The sequence below is a fragment of the Herpailurus yagouaroundi genome, unplaced genomic scaffold (genome assembly GCF_014898765.1).
Source record: "Herpailurus yagouaroundi ecotype Mexico unplaced genomic scaffold, PumYag 77, whole genome shotgun sequence".
Taxonomy (NCBI): Eukaryota; Metazoa; Chordata; class Mammalia; order Carnivora; family Felidae; genus Herpailurus; species Herpailurus yagouaroundi.
In genome coordinates, this window is record NW_024412388.1 from 11,231,593 (window position 1) to 11,252,394 (window position 20,802).

Consider the following 20,802-nt stretch of genomic DNA (forward strand, 5'->3'; position numbering starts at 1 on the left):
ATGGCCACGGACGAGCTGGCCAGCAAGCTGAGCCGGCGGCTGCAGATGGAGGGCGAGGGCGGCGCCGAGGCCCCGGAGCAGCCCGGGCTGAACGGGGCGGCGGCGGCGGCTGCGGCCGGGGCGCCCGACGAGGCGGCCGAGGCGCTGGGCAGCGCGGACGGCGAGCTGAGCGCCAAGCTACTGCGGCGCGCCGACCTCAACCAGGGCATCGGCGAGCCCCAGTCGCCCAGCCGCCGCGTCTTCAACCCCTACACCGAGTTCAAGGAGTTCTCCAGGAAGCAGATCAAGGACATGGAGAAGATGTTCAAGCAGTGAGTGCCCGCCCGACCCGGCCCCCTACCCACCCACCCACCCCGCGCGCCGGCCTTGGGCCCCAGACCCCCGAACCCTGCGCCGCGCGGGACCCCCTGCCGCCAGCTCTGCGCCCCCGAACCCCGACACACCAGGGGTGGCGACCCCGCGGCCCCTTTCATTTAATCACGAGGCTTCAGGACCTCCTCCCCACCGCGCGTGTGAGTCTGGCGACCCCCAGGCCCTGGCACGCGACCCCCTCCTCATGGTGACGCGGTCCCCAGGACACCTGACGCGCGCACTCGGTGTGGGGACCGTGCGGCTCTCCTGGGTAATCCCGAGTCCCCTCGAGCCCCCCACTACCACCATACACATGAGTCCGAAGACTCTGGGTCTCTGGCCTAGGACCCCTGCCCAGTTAGTGAAGCTTCTCACCAGACACCCGCGCACACTGCGATTTGAAGACCCCGTGGCCCCCCTTTCCCTCTCCCTAGCGACTCGAATTCCCCACCCCCACCCCCTGGTCAAAAACACCCCCCTCTACACACCCCCAGCGCCCCAACAAACGTTACCGGTCCCTTCACCCCTTGCCATACACATTGTTTTCATCGGGGTCCTTTCATTTCCTCTGCTTATCTCATATGCCCCTCAACATGGGTTCTGGGCAGGGGCACCCCCCCCTTCCCCTCCAATTATTCAGCATCTGGTAGCAAACTGTCATCAAAGACCCTTCAGACCTTCTCACCCCAACCCCATCCACCCTGCTATCCAGGGCCCCTGTCCTTGACCCTTGGGTGGTCTCCCCAGGGAGAGACCCCTCCATCCCTGCCCCCTACTCTGCAGGTATGCACCACCCCTTCCCATCCTCCCTTCAGGGCTGGGTCCCCTCCTCCCTCCACACACTGTCCCTCCCTCCTCTTGCCCTAAGCCCTCCCCAGCAGCTTTGCAGTCACTGCCCCCCCCAATCTGTCAGAAGCCCCCGTGTCTCCCCCCTTCCCCCACTATGTTCCCTCTTCCCTCCTTCATGGGGTTCTGACACCCCATACCTCCGTATCTAATTTGCCTGGTTGTTCTCACCCCTCCCTTTTCCTCTAATTCCACACATTGTGCCCTTAGCAGATTGAACAGGCACTCCCAGGCCTGCGGCTCAGCCCTCCCCACCCCACCCCCCCCAAAAAAACCACTTAAAACCTCTGTGAAGGGACTAAATGGTCCCCTTCTGGTCCATCCCTGAGAACATCCAGTTGGGACTGAGACGGACAGTCAACCTCTTCACAACCACAGTGGGGGGGGGGGGGGGGGGGGGGGCGCTAGGGGTAGAGTGTTGTGAAAGCGCTCAGCCCCCTTCCCTTTGGTACCCTTCCCCACCTGTTGTTGCCCAGCCCCTTTTCTGGTGGGGGAACAGCCCAGGATATGGTCTGGAGTGGAGAGGTGCTGGCACACCTTGGCAGGGCAGGATCGGGCTGTGCACCCAAGCAGGAAGCCCAGGAACAGGGTGTTTTGCAACCCCTACAGCTTGAGAAAGGCTCTTTCCCACTTCTCGATGCTGCTGCTGCTTCTGCCTTTGGCCCCAACACAGGGGAAGAGGGCTTTGTTTCCCAGACCTGGATGGCTGAGAGCCCCATACTTCTCCAAGGGTCAGCCTGGGGCGGGGGACTGAGTCCTTAACCCTCCTCCGGGCCCTGAGGATCCTGCTTCTTTGACTCCAGGGTCTTTGTCGGGAGTTCTTCTAAAGTTTCTTCCCCGCCAAAGACTGGCACCATCTGGAGAGCAGGATTTCCAGGATTCCAACCCAAACTGATAGAAAGCTCCTTGAGCCCAGGGCTAGGTATAGATAGCTTCACTGTCTGGAATTTCCCTGTTGAGCCTGCCCCCTGCCTTGGGGGCAGGGAGTTCGGGGGGGGGGGGGGGGAGATCGTTTAAATGCAGCCATGATCCCTGTGTCAATAGTGGCCAGGTACTAACTCCTCGATTCCACCCAGCATCCCCACGACTAGGACTATCACCACCGTGGCACAGCTGAGCAGTCTGGGCACGGAAGAGTTAAATAACTTGCCGAGACCACACAGCTAGAAAATGAGGGAGCCAGGATCTGAACTCAGGTCTATGACTCTAAAAACCACGTTCCTCCTTCTGGGTTTTCCATCACAAACATCTGCTTCCGTGTGGGAAAATGCACTTCGCCAACACCCCCTTCCATGTGCGTGGCTGATTTTCCACCTTGTGGACCCACCACCGTCCCTGTCTCTCTCCCAGAATCCTCCTCCTCTTGGGCTTCCACAGCATTCCTACACCCCGCCAGAAAAAAAAAAAAAAAAGGACGGAGCTGTTTGGGAGAACCCATGCACCCCCAAAATGATCTGGGACCTGGGAGGCTGCGGCTTGATCAGAAGGGCGCGTGACCAGAGCAATGGCCTTGAAGCTGCATTTGCAGACAAACTCACTTGCTAGAGAGGCTGCTTTTGGGTGTTAGTTTGACAAGGTTGATGTTGATGAAGTTAGGGGGGAACTTAAGCCCTCGCAACACCCCTGCAAACCAGCTCTTGGCACGACTGACCGCCGGTGTAGGGGGCAGGAAGGGGCCAGGGAGCTGCCCTTCTAGGGAAGGAAGTGCCGCCCGCAGTGGTGGGGGGGCCCTGGCGGGGAGAGAGAAAGCTGCCGGTTTTGTATTCAAGGAAACAAGGCTTCTCTGTGCCAGCCAGCCGAGCCCAGCTGAGCCCAGCTGAGTCCCGGCCGGGAACAGCCGACACACAGGCTGTCGGGAAGGACAAAACCCCTGTTCTGCTTCTGCTGTCCTGGTGGGGCTGCAGCCTCCTGGGTCCAAACAGGACCCTGCTGAGAGACTTCCACCCTGGTCTCTAGCTCCCTGGCAGGGAGCAGGGTTGCCCCGCCCTCCTGGAAGCTATTCACCAGAGCTGAGGGCAAGAGATAGGTCATAAGGAACCGGGGGCTGGCCTTCCTGGGGAGGCAGGAGCTGGAAAGCCTGGTCTTGAGTCCTCCTGGCTCTGCCCTCGCTGGGCGCGAGTCTTCCCATCTGTAAAAGGAGCAGTCTGTACTCAGCAATGACCTCCTTCTTTCTGAGAGGTCCTGAACCCTTCTGGATGACAGACTGCCTCCCAGGGCCTTCCGGTTCATCCACTTATTAGCTGGATACTTCCTGAGGAGGGAGACAGAAGGAGAGTCAAGGAGATTGAGGGAGGCAGTCTGCCTCTGACCTCACGACCCAGCTGTGCAGGTGCCGGCTGGGAGAGACACCTCGAGGGTGGACTCCAGCCTTTCCCCCCACTTTACAGAAAAGGAAACTGAGACCCAGAAAGGTGTGGTGGTTCGCTTGGGATCACAGGGAAGTTTTCGGTGGCTGAACCAGAGCACCCTGGTCTGTACACTAAGGAGGATGGTCCCTGCTTCTCGGTCGGGGCTGCGAGGAGGTGATGCCTGTAGAGGGCTGGCCTGGTGCCCAGCTCGTGGAGGTCCCCGCGTCCGTGGAGCCTGGATGTTCAGTCCTCCCTCCCCAGGCGGCCTCAGGCTGCCCCAGCACCTCTAACCCCTCTCCCCACCTCTGTCTCTGCCCATCCATCCAGGGCTGTTTCTGGAACCTTCCAGCCAAAGAGGGAATGGTATGACCCCACAGAGCCTCAAGGGGGCCCACCTCTGGGCCAGCAGCAGCCTGCACGAGGCTCTGTGGGGTTTCGTGAGTCGAGACCTGCCCAAGAGGGAGGCAGCCATGTAATTCTGAACCTGCCGTGGAATCTGAGGAAGATGCCCTAGTTCCCTGCTTGGCCAGCCTCGTCCCCAGAGGCTGTGTCTCATGACCCCTCCTTGCGTCAGAGAGGCAGGCTTCCCTCTCCTTCTGGACGCCTCTGCCTCCCCTCTTCTCCATTTGCTCCTCCTCCACATGTCCCCTCAGACCCTGTGCCTCACGGCACGTCCCCCGGTGTCCTTCCTGAAAGATGGTATGAGGCACAGTCGTTCAGAGCAGGGCCTTCGGGGTCTGTGGTCCTGGGTTTGAATCCCAGCTGTGGGCCTGGGACAAGGCACCTAAACCTTCCGGGCCTCCGTCCGTCACCCTAAAAACAGGGAGAGTACTGGCACCCAGCTCACAGGGCAGTTGTGAAGTCCTTCACCCGGTGCTTGGCACAGAGTAAGTACTGTTCCTGTCACCCACAACCCCAGCCCTGGCGGTGGTTGTCTATGCAGGTGTGGAGGTCGCTGCACAAAAGCTGTCGGCTGCCTCCACTTACCGCACGTAGAGCTGCCGGGCCACCGACAACCTCACGCTGTGGGCCGGAGTGATGGGGACCCGGCATGAGACCCCCTGCCTTTTCTCTTGCTGAACAGACGCTCTGATCGACAGCTACGTGCGGCTTTCGTAAATAACAAAAAGTAGGGAAATGAATTCATTATCACTTAATTACGTGGAAGGCAGGTGGCAGAGAAAAAGGAGAGAGCAAGCGACACTCTGGAGGGATTCAGAACTGGGACTCCAGCGCCCATCTGTGCAGCTGCGTGGCTCGGGGCAAAGGGTGCTCAGCTTCTCAGCCTCAGTTTCCCCCTGGGCTAGGGACCCTACCTGATAAAGTTCAGAGGATGCAGCTTAAAAAGTCCTGACTCTTTGTAAAGAGTCCACCATCATGTCCCGCCTGTAGGCTGTTAAAAACATAGATGCTGTGGAAAAACATAAAAGCCCTTCGTTTGAGCATTCATCAAACACGTCTTGTATTAAGTTTCTGCTGTGTGCAAGTTCTAGACAATCCAGGGAAGAATAAAGTTCCTGCCGTCAGGAAGCTTAGTCTCATGAACAACGGTAGTAGAGAGGATGGGCCCCGGGGGCTAGAAATTGAAGTTTCCATTTATTCCTACCATGAGGACCAAACGCTCTCATGAGAGATGCCATGGTGATGCCCTCTCCGCAGCCAGCCCCCTGCCTCCACGCCCTCTCCTCATTAAATGGAGACACCGAGTCCAGTTGTTCCCAGAGGAGCCTGTGTGTATATTTCAGGGATTGAATTGAATCTGAACGACAGCACAGTGAGGTGGGTAGTATCGTTATCCCCATTTGCCAGGTGAGGAAACTGAGGCTCAAGAAGGTTGAGTCACTTATCCAAGGTAATCATAAGTGGCAGGGGCAGGATTGGAAGCAGGTCTGCCTGCGGGGAGCCCCAGAGACCAAAAGAGGACTGTGTGTATGGATGGGAGCTGGAGGGGGCTCTCAGGGCCTCTGCGGGGGGAGGGTGGGTACAGAGGTTAGGTCCTTCCACCGGTAGCAGCCAGGAGCCCGGCTTTCTGGGAAGATGCCCCACCCCTGGGGAGGGAGGATTTCTTGAACTTGGTGCTCACCCTCTGCTGTTCCTACTTCCCTTCCGCTTCTGAGTCACTGCTCCCCTCCCCCGCCTGGGGACTTTTGGTTCCCCTTTGGTTTGCACCTTCCTGACTGCCTTCTCCTGTCTGTCCGTCTGTCTGTACCCTCTGGGTCCAAGGCCTGGCTTCAGCAGTGAGGCACCAGGCCCTGCTGCCTCAGGGGAGGCCCTTTAGCAAAGCCAGGCCAGCCGGAGGCAGGAGACAAGGCCAAGTCGCTCTGAGACCTCAGCAGGGACAGTCCCCACTCCCTCCTGGCAGCCGAGTTCCCTCTGACTGCCGAGCAGCCCTCTCCTTGGCTGACTTCCGCTTTTCAAGGGCTGCAGAGAAGCCAGAGTCCCATGCCAGACGGGGGCAGCTAGAGCTGTGTGGAGACCCTCATGTGACTAAGACCGTGGCCACTGTCGGCCCCCTCCCTCCTGGGCATTTTGCCTCTTGTTTAGTCCTTTTATGACAGCCGGTGAGATCATACCTGCTATTTTCACAAACTACCTACTATTTTCACAAACGAGAAGCCTGGGTCCCACAGAGGTTCCATGCGTGGCCCGTCCAGAGTCACACAGCTAGTAAGGAGTGGGGACAGCGTGTGAACTGGGGTCTGTCCGACTCCAAGTCCCTCGCTCCCATGGGACCCGGAAAGGGCAGCTCGTTAGAAGTGTGGTTGCCCAGGTTCCACCCCGGGTCTACCGGATCAGAATCTGCGTCCTAACGCTCAAGTGTAAGAAGCACTAGGCCGCCCACAGGGGACTTCTGCCACTGGCCTAAGATTTTCCTACAGGGAAGGCAAGTCTGAGCAGCTAAGGGAAGGAGGAAGTTAAATAATAAACACGAGCCTGTGTTAGACGCTCAGTGAATGTTCGGTGCAATCACTGATGTAACAATAAGCGTTAAGAGCCGGCAGGAAGGAGGCAGTGCAGGAATTACTGGCAGGACACCCACCGCTGACGTTACAAGCCCGGGGAGACGGGGCTCAGCGTGCTGTGCTTGAACCCAAGGTTAGCAGGTCCCAAGCCCTGAGAGCCCCCCGCAGATGGCCGTCAGCCTGGGGGGCTGCTGCCTGGTCCACTAAAAAGCTACGGGAGAGCCATGAGCAGCATTCGTGCACTCGTCCACACGCACGTACACACCCTCACGCCCTCACACCCTCTCCTTGGCTGACATGGCAACAGATCGAGTGTCCAATTCTGTAGATAGGGCTGGAGGAAGTGGTGAGTGGCCGGGCTTTCCCCTCATGAGTCAGGCAGTCTGGGGGCGGGGGCACGCAGGACCCCACGGGCAGGGCCGAGCAGCTGTCATCGAGCATGTGGGTGGCCACCTGCAGAGGGAGGTGGGCAGGGCCTGCTGGCTGTGACAGCGAGCAAAGCCCGAGTTTTTCTGTTGTCCAGGACTTTCCTGCCCCAAGGGACCTGTCTTCCCACTTCATGGGGCAAAGTGTGTAGAGGCCTAGGAGCCACTGGGGGTGGACCAGGCCTGTGAATGCCGAGACCAAAGCCAGGTGGGCCTGGGGGATCGTTGGCCCACAGACACCACCCTCCCCAGCTGATTGTCCTCCTGGGGACCCCCGTGGGCCGAGGAGCCACCCACAAAGGCCTGGGATAGGAAGCAAAGGGACAAATTTGAGGTCTCCCGTGCTCCCACCTTCCCCCTCATTCTGCCATCAGACTGCGCAGCACAGCTGGTGGATGGGGAGGCTCGTGCGGGAGGAACCACCTTCCGATAGACCGTTCCAGAGCCGATATGGGCTGCCCTGAGTGAAGTAGGGAGCTTCCTGTGCCCAGAGATATTCCAAGACCCGAGCAGGAAAACCGCGTGAGGAATCTGACCTTCACGAACGGCTGAATGAGTCACCTCCAGTATCCCTCCCCGCCCGAGATTCTCTCGTACAAGGTGTGTGAGCATCGGGACATAACATGGCAGCTAAAAGCATGTGTGTTTCGTCAGATCGGGGTTCGGATCCCAGCCGTGTCCTTGTCAACCAGGGCTTTGGCCAAGTGGCTTCCTCCCTGAGCCTCTGTCTCCTCGTCTGTAATGGAGGGATAGTCATGCCAGCTTCGCAGGGTTCTTGTGAGGGTCTGATACGGAACACTTGGCGTTGTGCCTGGCGCTTAGTAAGTGCTCGGCAAAGAGTAGCCACTAAGGATAATATTGTTAGGAAGCAGGGACGCACACTGTAAGAGCCAGCCGCTGCCCGCTGCCATAACTCCGGCCGGGCGGGACCTGCTCCGTGCAAGGGTGCAACGAGGCAAAGTCTGGGCGGTGGCCGTCTACTCCGCTCTCGTGCTCCAGGGTAGATGGGAGGGATTTTGTCACCAGCATCCGGGGCGGCAGCTGCCGAGCCCTGCCCGCCGAGAACTATTCAGGGGGAGGCGGGTAGGAATGTGGGCACGGTGCCAGGGCCCGCAGCCTCCCTCCGGTTGTGCAGAAAAGCGCTGAGCTCCCAGCCCGCGAGCTTTGTTGCCAGTCCTGCCCGATAGAATTGGCCCTCCCAGGCAGGCCCCAGGCCGGGCTCTCAACCCCGCGTCCCCCAGCCCTGCAAGCTTGAGAATTCGGGACCCTCTCTGGGACCAGGAAGGAGAAGGACGCAGACAGGCGGGAAGAAGGAAAGCCTTTGGCTTTGGGGACCCTGCAGTCCACCCGCTGTGGGACCCTGGGCTGGTTGCTGCCTACTCTGGGCCCCAATTTCCCCCACATATCACGAAGCAGATAGACCAGGCTGTGCTGCCTCTCTTGCCCTGATCCCTCTGAGCCACCTGCACCCTCAGTTCCAGCTCAGGGAGAGAGTGATGGATGAGAGGGTCTCCCCAGCCAGGGAGTGTCTCCTGTGTTGCCAGTCATCCACCTGCTGGTGGCACAGTGACAGCCCCCTCCCCTTGTCCCTTCCTTCCTGTGAGAGGAAGGACAGAGTAACCCAGGGCTGGGGCTCCCCCCCCCTCTCTAGCCGGCGAGGGAGCAAACGGCTGTCCTGCTGTCTGTCCACCTCCCCAAATGGTGGGGTCTGGGAATCGGGCCTCGTGGGGGGAGTCGTGGGAGCCTCAGAGGAGGGGGAGATGCTGGGGGCGGCCCCAGACCATCTTGCCCACCCCCTGCCTCCAGAACACTCTGCAGCAAGCATTTCGTCACAGCCATGCGCCATCAGGACGGGCGCCCAAGGGAGAAGCCCCCGTATTTCTTTGCCGTTTTCATTCTTATCAGCACCGTTTTTATGTTGTGTGTGCAAAGCACTTAATGTAGTATCTGGCACACAAAAAGTTCTCAGTGGCCACTGTTCCAACGAAATTAGCAGGCTCTAATGCCTGTTATGTACTAGGCATTTTATGTTCATCATCTCATTTAATCTTTAATCCTAAAGGTGGGTAGTAATAACAATGTTTCTATTATTATTACCGTCATTATTGACCGTTTGTGCTAATTAAGTGCTTACCATGGGCCAGGCTCTGTGCTAGGAATCTACGTGGATTGTCTCTTTTAATCTGTGCCTTTGTCCTGAGATGGGTCCTTTGAGTTCCATGATCTAAATGGGAAAATTGGGGGGGGGGGGGGGGGGGGTCAGGTGATTTAACCAGGGTCAGCCAGCCAGCCAAGCGGCAGATCTGGGGTTTGGACCCCAGTCAGTCTCAGCACAGTTGATGTGGACACAGAACCTTCAAGGCCATCTTCAGTCACATTCACCCTGGCACCTGCTTGATCCAGTGACCCAAAGGCCACCCACCTCAGAGCCCAGGGCACATGATCTCTGCCTGCTCCCTCCAAGCCTCATGGTAACAGCCTCATGGTAACAGCCTCCCCCCAGTGTCTCCTCCTTGGGGGGACGCAACTCCCACCTAGCACCTGACCTCTGTCACCTCCTCTTGGTGATTGATCCGCTGGCATATGGCCAGCCCCTGCATTGTCCCCTTGGGACTCAGAGCCTGCCCGGGATAGAGCCCAGACCCAGTCATTGATTGACCTTTGATTGATGCAGGCAGTGGTTCAAGCCGCAGCCCAGCCAGGCCTGGGAGCTGCCAGAAACCAAGAAATACAGAGTCCAAGTCTCTGTCCAAGTTCAGACACGTTGTCTGCACTTCCTCTGACACTGAGCCACCCCCCAGCTGCAGGAGAGATCCGTACACGTGAGCGGTAAATAAAGGCGGCGCTCAGGGGGTGCAGGGGGGCCGGCGGAGAAGAGTGTGGGAACCACAGGGATGGGGTGTGAGTCCCTGGCCAGCTGGTTTCCGAGCCGGTGCCCTCACCCCTACAATCCCCATTCCCTGGTCAGTCACATGGGGAAGTAATCCTGACCCTCCGGGACTGCTGAGCACAGAAGCTGTAAAGAAATGCCTCGCACATAGTAGGAGCTTAATAAAGGCAACTGGATCCCATTTCTGGAGTCAGCTCCACGTGCCAGGCACTGTGCTGGGCGCTTGGCATGTATGAGCTCGGTCAGTCCTCACGGTGCCCCTGCAAGAGAGTCCCCATCACGCCTTGGCCGGAGGCTCGAGAGGCAGGCCTGCCAGAGCCCAGGCAGTCTGTCCCCAGCCCTGACGTGTCATTGCTGACTTTTCACTGCCGTCCAGAAAGCGGTGGGGTTTTGTTCTCCTGAACAGCAGCGCCCATGTGTCTTGCCCCAGGAAAGACTGACCCCCGCCCCAGGCCGCCGTCCACAGCATGTCACGGGGTTTCAGGCAGCGGCCCCTTACCCGACTCCAAAGACGGGAAGAGGGGCCTCTGCCATGCCCCCCACAGGGCCCCTCCAGCTTGAACTGGAGCCTGGGACTGTAGGCCTGCCTGACCCTCCTGAGGCCCACAGCCCTCTACCACATCCTCTTGCGTCAGCCTCGCCCGCAGAGACCTCTGGCCCATCTGCCCCCAGCTCCAGCCCCCCCTCCCACCCCTGCAGGGCAGGGGACAGAGGCCTCAGGACCTGCGTTCCCTGCAGGGTTCCCAGAGCCTCCCCTGTGCTGCATCACTCCCAGCCACTGACTCGTGTGTGAACTATTTATACCCCCTGCACATACACCCTGCTGCGTAGCCCCAGGGCACATGGAAGCGGGCCGGGCACGGAGCGAATGTGCAGCTTTATGAGCCTGTTTATGAGCTGGGCTTCCACTCCTTTCCTTTACTGCTCTGGGACCTTGGTCAGGTCACTTAACCTCTCTGAGCCTCCATTTATATAATACGGTTCTTACCGGGCTTAAGTACAGTAAAGTTCCCGGCCCAAAGACCGACGTCAAAAAGTGGTTTCTACTAGTTGTTCAAGGTCATGTGAAGCTTATATATAACTAGAGTTGGGGGACGGGGACTGGGGAGCCCTGAAGAAGGCACAGAAATGAAGTGTGGACGTAGAACTCTCAGACCAGGACACGGGTTTCTGCAGCTCAGCCCCTCAATGTCACTCTACCGTCACCAACACTCACCCAGCCAGCTTGAGGCCTGGGGACTACGCAAGGTTTCTTTAGGCTCAGAAGGCCCATTTTAGCCCTGAGACCACTCTCTTCCCAGCCCCCGCCAGGAGGCGGTCCGGGCAAGTGTTTGGTTAGCCTGATAAGAGGGCATGGCTAGGCTGGGCAAACAGTGCCCACATCCGTCATGCTGTGATATATTCTGCACTCAAGGCACCTCCCCGGCCAGGGGACCGGGCCGGGAGGCCATCTCTGACCCAGGCGCTTGCCACAGGGAGGCCAGTCAAGAGAGGTGTTTAGACAACACACACACACACACACACACACACACACACACACACACACACTCTGTCCCTGCGTCTCCTGGACCTTTGGTGGAAGAAAACAGACCTGAAATGTGCAGGCACGCTTTTATCACCTTATCAGTGTTCCAGCCCTTTCCAGCCACCCAGCCATGTCCCCACCACTCACTGCACAGACTGTTCCCTGAACTCACCCCAGGCCACCTCCCAGAAAACTAGAAGTGGACCTCCCTCCTGTGACCTCCGGCCCTGCCCTGTGACATGTGGTACCTTCTGCCTCTCCTGAGTTGGGGCAGGAGTGGGGGAGAGATGGGGCCAAGATGTCCCTCGAGCGCTGGTAGAGGTGCTAGGCTGACCCTGGAGATAATGTCAAAGTCCACCCCCCCCCCCCCCGCAGTCCATACCCCGTGGAATCATGAATTCTTTCTCCCTGCTGGTTCACGTCACATTCAGTGCAGGGAGGCTGTGGCTTCAGCCACAGTGTTCGACACGTAAGAGGCTGCGGGCCGTGTAGGGAGTCCCTCGTCATCAGAGATAACCAAGCGGAAGCCACAGACCCGGAGCCCATTCCAGCTGCAATGGATAGGATGACAGGCTCCTTGCAGCCCAGCCTGTGATGCTCTGACCGGTCAAGTCTGAGGTGTCAGGACGTCCCTGGCCTCTCTCGTCCCTCCCACAGGTACGACGCCGGCCGGGACGGCTTCATTGACCTGATGGAGCTGAAGCTGATGATGGAGAAGCTCGGGGCTCCGCAGACCCACCTGGGCCTGAAAAACATGATCAAGGAGGTGGATGAGGACTTTGACAGCAAGCTCAGCTTCCGGGAGGTAAGTCTGCTCCCCACGTGGACGACTGGGGGGCTTGTGCTCGACCGTTGAATGGCTCATGGTTGGCTGAGGGACGCTCCGGTGGGGATCCTAGAGCGGCCACCGTGGGGATCCTGAGGTGCCTGAAGTGAGAAGGAGGGACATCCATTCCTTCATGTAGTAAGCACTTACGGAGTGACTTCTGACCCTGGGTGCAGCTTTGGAAGTCCAGAGAAAGGCCTTGTGCTCCAAGGGCCCTGGAGCACAGAAGGGGAGATTCCCAGGGAGTGAAATGGCAGAGTGCCGTGACGCAGGAGAAGAGGGGGACAGATGGAGGAAGTGACACGACTGTGGTCCGAGAGGGGCCAGGCTCTGCGCTGGGTGACTTCACACCCTGGATCTCACTGGGTTCTCACTCTGGGACAGGAGTCATGGGCAAGCCTGTTCTCTGGAGGAGGCAATGGAGGCTCCCAGCCAGATAACAGCAGCACTGGACCGCAGGCAGCCCAGGCCGAAGGACAGGGGCGGCCTCCTTCGGAGAACTGGCAAGAAGCATAGAGGAGGCAGGACAAGAGAACGGTAGTGGGAGGACGAGTCCAGGGAGGAAGGTGCAGGCAGTGCAAGATGATGGAGGCAGGACACGGGTTCAGAACCTTCTTTTGTCACTTTCTGCCGCTGAGATTTGGGGGCAAGTTTTTTCCTTGCCTCTGAGTCTGCCTCAGTCTGTAAAATGGTCACAATCGTATACTTTCAGGACTCAGTGCGTGGAGCTTTTTTTTTTTTTTTTTTAAGTTTACTTATTTATTTTGAGAGAGAGCGCAGGGGAGGGGCAGAGAGAGAGGGAGAGAGAGAGAATCCCAAGCAGGCTCCGCCCTGTCAGTGCAGAGCCCGACGCGGGTCTCGAACTCGTGAGTCCTGAGATCATGACCTGAGCTGAAATGAAGAGTCAGCTGCTTAACTGACTGAGCCCCCCAGGCGCCCCTAGTAAATGGAACTTCTGAGCAGATTAGTTTGAGGAGCAGTGAGACAATGGTACGGGGTAGCTTGGGGCTCTTCGTGGGATCTGAACATGGGCAAACAGGCCTGCAGTAGCCCCGGATCCCGGGAGAGCGCGAGATGTGTCACCTTGCCTCCCATTGTACAGGTGGGCAAGCTGAGGCCCAGAGATGTAGGGGCCCAGAACATGGAGGGGGAGAGCCCAGACCTCTGGCCCCGTGCCCCTCCCTGACACCTCGTGCCTTTTCCCTTCCGCAGTTCCTCCTGATTTTCCGCAAGGCAGCGGCTGGGGAGTTACAGGAGGACAGCGGGCTGCACGTGCTCGCCCGCCTCTCCGAGATCGATGTCTCCACCGAGGGCGTCAAGGGGGCCAAGAGCTTCTTTGAGGCCAAGGTGAGGAACCAGAGGATGTGCGGGGCTCGGGGGGGTAGGGGGTGGGGGTCCCCCGACCCCGGCACGAGGAGAGGGGTGGCCGGGGTGCGACGGGACCCGCGTTAGCACGAGGCTCGGTGCTCGTCCTTCCTGTCCCCGCTGAGGAGCGGAGCACTGACGCCCGGGCCGGACCGCGCGAGGCCCACGGCACTCCTGGCTTCTGTCCCCTTCCAGCCAGGCTGTCGGCCCTGCCAGCTTCTCCTCTGTCTCCCTGGCCCCCGGGCAGGTGAAGGGCGTAGACTCTTGAAGAGTGGACATGGACCCCTTTGTGCTGCCCCTGGCCGACCTGTCCTTGAACGCTGGGCCCAGGAGACAGCAGCGCAGGCCCAGCTCACGGGCCTCCCCTGGCCTGGAGCGGGTGTGGGCCCCAGAGGCCGTCCCCGTGCAGAGCACATCCCCGTGCAGCACATGCTCAGCTGGAGAGAACAAGTAGGGCTCCTGGAGTCTCCGCCGTCCCTAGTTTCACTCTCTTCCCATGTTAGCTAAGAACATTCCTTCCGAAGGTCACCTCCCACCTCCCTCTGTGCTTCTGGGGTTGATGGGCCATTTCAGGGATCGTCAGTGGGAACAGGTGTGCATCCGGGCTTCTCGGGACGGGAAGCCCGAAGAGCAGCATCGAAAGCCCCCCCCTTGCGGGACTTAACACTAGGCGGTGGCCACCGAACGTACGTTCGAGCTTCCACCCCGCTCGGTGAATCCACGAGGCCGGTTGTCGGGCAGCAGGCTCTGAATGGAGAAACTGAGGCCCAGGGCCAGAGCCGGTGCGAGCCAGGCGTGGGCCGGCGGGACACCTGGGGGCAGATCCCTCTCCCGCCCTGCCTGACCCACCTCGTCCCCGCTCGGCTGCAGGTCCAGGCCATCAACGTGTCCAGCCGCTTCGAGGAGGAGATCAAGGCAGAGCAGGAGGAAAGGAAGAAGCAGGCGGAGGAGATGAAGCAGCGGAAGGCGGCCTTCAAGGAGCTGCAGTCCACCTTCAAGTAGCAAGGGGCTGCGGCCTGACCGCTCGGCCCCGGCCCCCGGCCCCCGGCGCCCGGCACGGGCCGCAGAGGCAGGCAGACCGGAGGCCAGGCCTGCATCCCGGGCTCCATCCGAAGGGACCATACTTCAAACCTAAAAACGTCTGTGAACGGAGCCAGCGGAGGGGTGTCCAAGGCGGCCCTGCCTCCCCCGCTCCCCCCCCCGCCCGCCCCCGCTGTTCCCGAGGCCGCGACACCAGTGCTGGCTCCTCGCCTGGCCCAGCCCTCCCTGGCGATTCCTGCGCGTCGATCGCCCCCCCCCCCCCCCCCGCCCCCGGCTGTCCCTCTGCCTGCTCCAGCATTGCAGTGGCCCGAGCCCAGCTCCTGGCCCTAGGGTCCTCCCTGCCCCAGGTGCCTGCCCTCCACACACTCTCCTCCTCCCTTCCCAGAGGCCTCCTGCCCTTAGCCTACAGGCCACACTGCCCCCCGGGGGGCCCTGCACCTCGGGGAGGCGCTCTGGAGCAGAGCACGACCCAAGGGGCTGATCAGAGACACGAGGGCTTCCCGCCCCCCGATAGCCGACAGCCGTTCCTCCAGCCCCTGCCTCCTCTCTCTGCCAGAGGGGAGGGCGCTTCTCTTTCGGCGAAGGGACCCAGGCCCTGGCACCCCGTGCTCACACGGAGACCCCGGCCCTCTGGGGCCCCGCCAGGCAGGGTGAGGGGGCAGCTGTGCCCATCTACCTCACGGGCCCACACTCCACCGGCCAAGCCGTGGATCGCGGGCAGGGAAGGCTCTGGGGGCAGAAACGCCACCCCCTGGTCTCCCTGGAACAGCCCGAGGGGCCCAGGGGCTCTGGAAAGAGCAGGGTGAGGAGGAGGGATTGGCCCCTTCACTGGGAAGGAAACTAGTGTTGGGCTCTGTGCTCCGGGAGGCGTCCGGGAAGTGCTTTGAGTGGTTTGCACGGACCAGGCGGCGGGGAGCAGGGGCCTGGCTCGGTCCTTTCACGCCATCCTTCCCCATGCGATGTGCACCGCCCTGTCACCAGCGATGGGACCCGTCCCGTCACCCCCACCCCCTGAGGAAGCATGGGGACCCCGGCCCTCCCTGTGCCCATCCCCAGATGGGCTGCGGCCAAGCCTGTGCCACCAGCCCGGTCCTGCGCAGCTCCCGGTGTGCTCACTTCCGTGTGTGCGTGTGAGTGTGTGTGTCCGTTGCCGTGTCGTGAAACTGTGCCCGTCACCAGTCCAAACACGTGAATGGCCACCGAGGCCACGGTTATGCAACTTTCGGTGTGTGTCATGACAACGTCACTGCTTTTTAAACATGACAACTCTTTATTTTAGTAAAATGCCCCCCAAGAGTCCACAGAACTGTTGGATTTGCAGAGGTTTTATTTTTTTGGCCTTAGAATCTGCAGAAATTAGGAGGTGCTGACCCCAGTGCGGCAGCCTTGGTCCTGAATTGCGTTTGCCTTAGCGGATGTGTTTATACAGATGACTATAAAAAGTTCTTTTCCTTCGGCTCCTCGCTTTTGTTTTTTCCCTCCCTTCTCACCTTCCCCCAAAGAAAGCTACTTTTTCATTTGGTGGTACAATTATTTTTTTTAACTAAAATAAGATAAAATTCTATATTCTTACGTGTGTGTGGTTTTTGTTGGTTGGTGGAAGAGGGGAGGGGCTGGGAAGGGAAGGAAGGGGACCAAGTCACCTGGGTGCTGGGGCAGTGCGCGCTCAGGTGGCCCCCATGTCACATCAGGGACCAGGGAGGAGAGTCTTCCTAATGGAGGTTGAGGGACGCCCACCCCCTATCACCAGGGGCTGCTCTAAATGCCGTAGCTCATATATGTATGTATGTATGTATGTATATTTACTAATTTAATCCTCACAACCAGCCCATGAGGGGGTGCTGTTTTATTTCCCAGAGACTCTCCCAGAAGCACACAGGCTGGGGGAGTTGTGGGGGGGGGGGGCGCATCCAGCCACCCTGCCGGGTGGATTCAGAGGAGGACACACACCAGGAGTGGCACCAATACTCTGAGGGTTCTAGATGGATGCACCCGAGAGCCCCCGAGATTCTCCCGCACAGAGACACCTCAAGCCTCCCCACCCCTAAGACATACACACACACACACACACACACACAGGCTGTGGTGATAGCCGATGAGGAAAGACCCGGGGTGCTCCTTGTGTGGCTTTGGACAGATCAGGCTCCCGCCGGGTGTCAGTCTCCTCATCTGTCCAGTGCAAGGGGGGCCTAGGGTCTCTAGGGTCCTCCCAGCCCCGCAGTTTCCAGGTAGGGGGTGCGACCTGACTTGGGGTGTGGGAGTGTGCGAGCAGGCTGGGCATCGCTGCCCCCAGGTGGACATGGCTGGTACTGCAGCAGCCAGGATGCCATTCCGATCCCCCCTCCCCCCCCCCCCCACACCACCCGCCGGGGCTCTGTCACAGACCCTGCACGGGGAGGACATCGTCCTTGGAGTGTGTTTCCTGGAGAATACCACCCAGTGCCTACAATGCCACCATCATTAACACAGCATGTTAGGTTAAGCGCTGCCCCTCAATACTCCTTTCCCAAGGGATGAACATCAGAACCCCTAATGTCCTAGCTCAGAGGGTCTCAGAACGAAAGGCAGAGAGGACCCTGACAGGGAAGGGCTAAAACTCAACCTCTAGAGCCCTCGCCTTCCAGCTGACCCGGTGATGGATGTGGGCCCCGAGCCCTCCAAATGGGAGGACGCAAGCCAGCGGTCCCACACCGGGACCCTCCACCGACGGGGCTCCGCCGGTGGGGGGTCCCTCAGCCTCAGCCTGCACGAGACCCCCACTCCAGCCCCAGCGGAGGGAACAGGCTGAGGCGCGAAGAGGCCCGGAGTGGTTCAGGGCCCAAGAGTGGGAAAGGGAGATATAGTTCCTCAATCCCCTCCCAGGCCCCATTCCCTCGGCCTCCATCACCAGACACCAAAACCCTGCAGTGAGCCCCCAGACCGCCTCTGAACCCCCAGTACTTACATCTGGTTTTAAGGAGAAGCACTGCCAGCCCCCGGCACCCCCCCCCCCAGCTGGTCCCTTAGTGGCCCTCACCCAAGTAGCAGCTGCCACCGGAGAGTCCTGGCCCGGCGACTAGAAAATATGGGGCCCTGTCAGTGACACCTGCCCCATTTCTCAGGCTCTCACCACCCCTGGCTCCCAACCTTGGCATGGCTTCTCCTGAGGTTCTCCCCACCCCCTCGACGACCTCAGCCACTGCCAAGTCACCCTTGATTATTTTTCCAGGACAGTCTGGCCCTGAGTGCCTGGGCCCTGGGAGGCCCCACTCCAGGCCCCGGGAGTCACAGACTGCAAGGGTGGTGAGAATGAGGATTCCAACATTCTCACACCCTCAAGTCCTCAAGTTCATCTTGGACCTGGAGGCTGTAGAGAAGGAACCCTTCTGCAATCTGCACCCCCACCCAGCTCCCAGCTCCCAGCTCCCAGAACTAACCTCTTCTCGTTCAGAGGGCTGCCAGCCCTCGGCCCGAACACTCTGAGAAACACTTGTTGCCATGCCCAGCAGGGAGCTCCAGCAGTTGTGAGGGGGTCTTATCTCTGCAGCCCCAGGCCTAGCACAAGGCCAAGCAAGGAAGGAAGGAAGGAAGGGAGGGAGGAAGGAAGGGAGGGAGGGAGGGAGGAAGGGAGGGATGGACGGAGGGATGGAGGGAGGGATGGAGAGAGGGAGGGATGGACGGAGGGATGGCCTCTATGTACACAGTCCGTCAGCACCTCACAGTCTGGACAAACAAAACAGTCAAGCGTTTCATCAAGTTAATCCAGGAAATTCACTCCACAGAGCCCCCCTCTGCAGATATTAACAACCCCTCCCCATCGCTTCTCGGCCTTTGGCTAAGATCGAGTGTAACAACCACCCCCCCCCACACACACACACACCCCCACCATGGCAACTTCTTTACCTCTTGTCCCCAAGGCCAGAAAATCAGGTCAGCCAACCACATGTCACCGCCGTAACTTAGACAGTTTGGACCACTGGGGTAATGGCGTCCTCTGACCAGGGCTCCAAGCCAGCAGGGGCAGTCCCACCTCTGCCCCTTTGCCCCCAGTGAGAACACAATTCTCTGCTCCAGAATTAGCTGCTCCGGGACACAGCCAGAGGCACCTTCTGGGGCCCAGAGAAGGCTCCCATGACGAGCCACAGAATGGTCCCCAAAGACGCAGCCACTCAGTTACGCCTAACCTGACGCGAGGAGGGGTCCCGGCCAGAGCTGACTGGTCCATCCGCACGGTGGCCACACGGTTCGTGGGTTCGAGCCCCGCGTCGGGCTCTGTGCTGACGGCTCGGAGCCTGGAGCCTTCTCTCGATTCTGCGTCTCCCTCTCTCTTCGCCCTTCTCCTGCTCGCGGTGTCTCTATCTCTCAAGAATAAATACACATTAAAACAAATTAAAAAAAAAAAAGAAAGGTCAGTGTCTCTGCAAACATCCCAAAAAAGAAGAAAATTCTTGACTCTTCATCTGGTACCTCAGGACTTGTCGTGTGTGTGTGTTCGGGGTCATTTCTAGGTTTGTGTACATGTTTGAAGGTGAGGCACGTAGCCCTGCGTGTATCTGTGTATAAGTGAACGGGCTACACTTGTGACACGTGCACACATATGGAGGCGCATGTATGCGCGTGTGTCTGCCTGTCCCCGCGAGCTCGGGTAGCTGTGGGTGTGTGCACGTGACTGAGGTCGTTGCGTCCCCCAGTGTCCACCAGCAAAGTCCCAGTTCATCATTTCCCCACATTGCTCGAGAGAAACTGAGGCCCAAAGAGCTTCCCCAAGACCCAGGGCCATCCGGAAAGTCACTAACGGAGCCAGAAACCAGAAGTCTGATCTCCTGCCGCCCCCAAGATCCGCCACGAAGCTCAGGCCACCTCTCCGCGTACAAGGTCTGTCTGCAGGCCAGGCTGACCCTTTGCAGCGCTCGGGTCTGCTCCGGGTCCGAGGTGTAGCAGCCACCGACCCCGCTGTCAGGACCGGCCTCGAGAACGCAACAGAAAGTTCCCCGCAGCCTGAGATCCCCAACGCAGCAGGAAAGACCCCTACACATACCTTTCCGCTCCCTGTCTTTCGGTCTCTTTTTACCAAACGTTTCTTGATCTTTCTATTACCAAAGTCATGGATGCTCGCTTTTAAGAAAGAACTTAAGCTGAATAAAATAGCACCCTCAGATAAGCACTGTTACAACATCCAAAGGGCAGAAAGGGGAAGGAGAGGAGAATCGAACTGGCCAGGCCCAAGTCAGGCCTCGGCGCAAATGGGTGAAACCGAACACTAAGCCCAGACTGCCGGGGCTCTGGATGGAAACTCTGGACACGCAGTGCTCTGGACCCACACCAAGTGCCACCAGCCCACATCTGCCACTCGACCTTGACGCTCAAGTTAGGGCGCCTTGGGACCAACAGTCAGTCGCCTGGGATGCATTTAGTCCTCTCCACCCCTTTTAGAGACGGGGAGACCGGGACTTTGCAGGGAGATAACTGTGGCTCTGGGGAGGAATTTGGCCAACTGGGCACCTCCCAGGGGCTGCCGGACCTCCGCCTCCATCCACAGCAGGAAGGCAGGGAGTACCCCAAGACCAGACAATATGAGTTGAATGAAGGAGAAAGACGAGAGGGGAAGAGAGAGAAGGAAACAGTGGACCGCGGCAGGATGAACCCCGGGCTGGCGTTAGAAGTCCCGGCTTCAAATCTGGGTTCTGTTGTCACCCAGCTGTGTGACCCTGGGCAGTCGCTGACCCCCTGAGTCTCAGCTTGCTCCTCCTCGCTGCGGGGATAAAAGCGCCTACTTCACGTCGGAACAATTGAGTGAATGCGGGAAGCACCGGGCACGAGGCCCAATAAATGATAGGTGCCCGTCGGGGCGCCTGGGTGGCGCAGTCGGTTAAGCGTCCGACTTCAGCCAGGTCACGATCTCGCGGTCCGTGAGTTCGAGCCCCGCGTCAGGCTCTGGGCCTCTGCCCCTCGCCCGTTCATGCTCTCTCTCTGTCCCAAAAATGAATAAACGTTGGGAAAAAAAAAATTTTTTTTAAATGATAGGTGCCCGATCAATGCTAATTAAACAGTGTGAGTTAGGGACAGAGGAGGAGAGCACGCTCCAGGCAGAGTGGCGGGGGGTCCCCCCAAACCTGCGGGCCTCAGAATTTGCTCTGTCTCGGGAGATTTGGGAAACCCATGCCTCTGAGCCAGCCCCATTTCCTGCCCAAATTAAACAGTAACCGCCCAAGGTCAGGGAAAGGGCCTTGTCGGAACAGGTTT

The 20,802-nt window shown here is 59.3% G+C and overlaps 1 protein-coding gene and 1 long non-coding RNA gene across 2 annotated transcripts; one reads left to right on the plus strand and one right to left on the minus strand.

Moving 5' to 3' along the window:
• On the plus strand, nucleotides 1-16,152 carry EFHD2 (EF-hand domain family member D2). The gene is made up of 4 exons (XM_040462007.1): nucleotides 1-311; nucleotides 12,006-12,153; nucleotides 13,387-13,521; nucleotides 14,410-16,152. Exons 1-4 carry the CDS (start codon nucleotides 1-3, stop codon nucleotides 14,539-14,541), a joined length of 726 nt encoding a protein of 241 aa, XP_040317941.1. The 3' UTR covers nucleotides 14,542-16,152.
• On the minus strand, nucleotides 3,378-6,247 carry LOC121021581 (uncharacterized). Its single transcript, XR_005786593.1, has 3 exons — nucleotides 6,139-6,247; nucleotides 4,533-4,655; nucleotides 3,378-3,448 (listed from the first exon to the last, which is right to left on the minus strand). It is a non-coding gene; the product is annotated as an uncharacterized LOC121021581 (long non-coding RNA).
• Nucleotides 16,153-20,802: the final 4,650 nt, after the last annotated feature.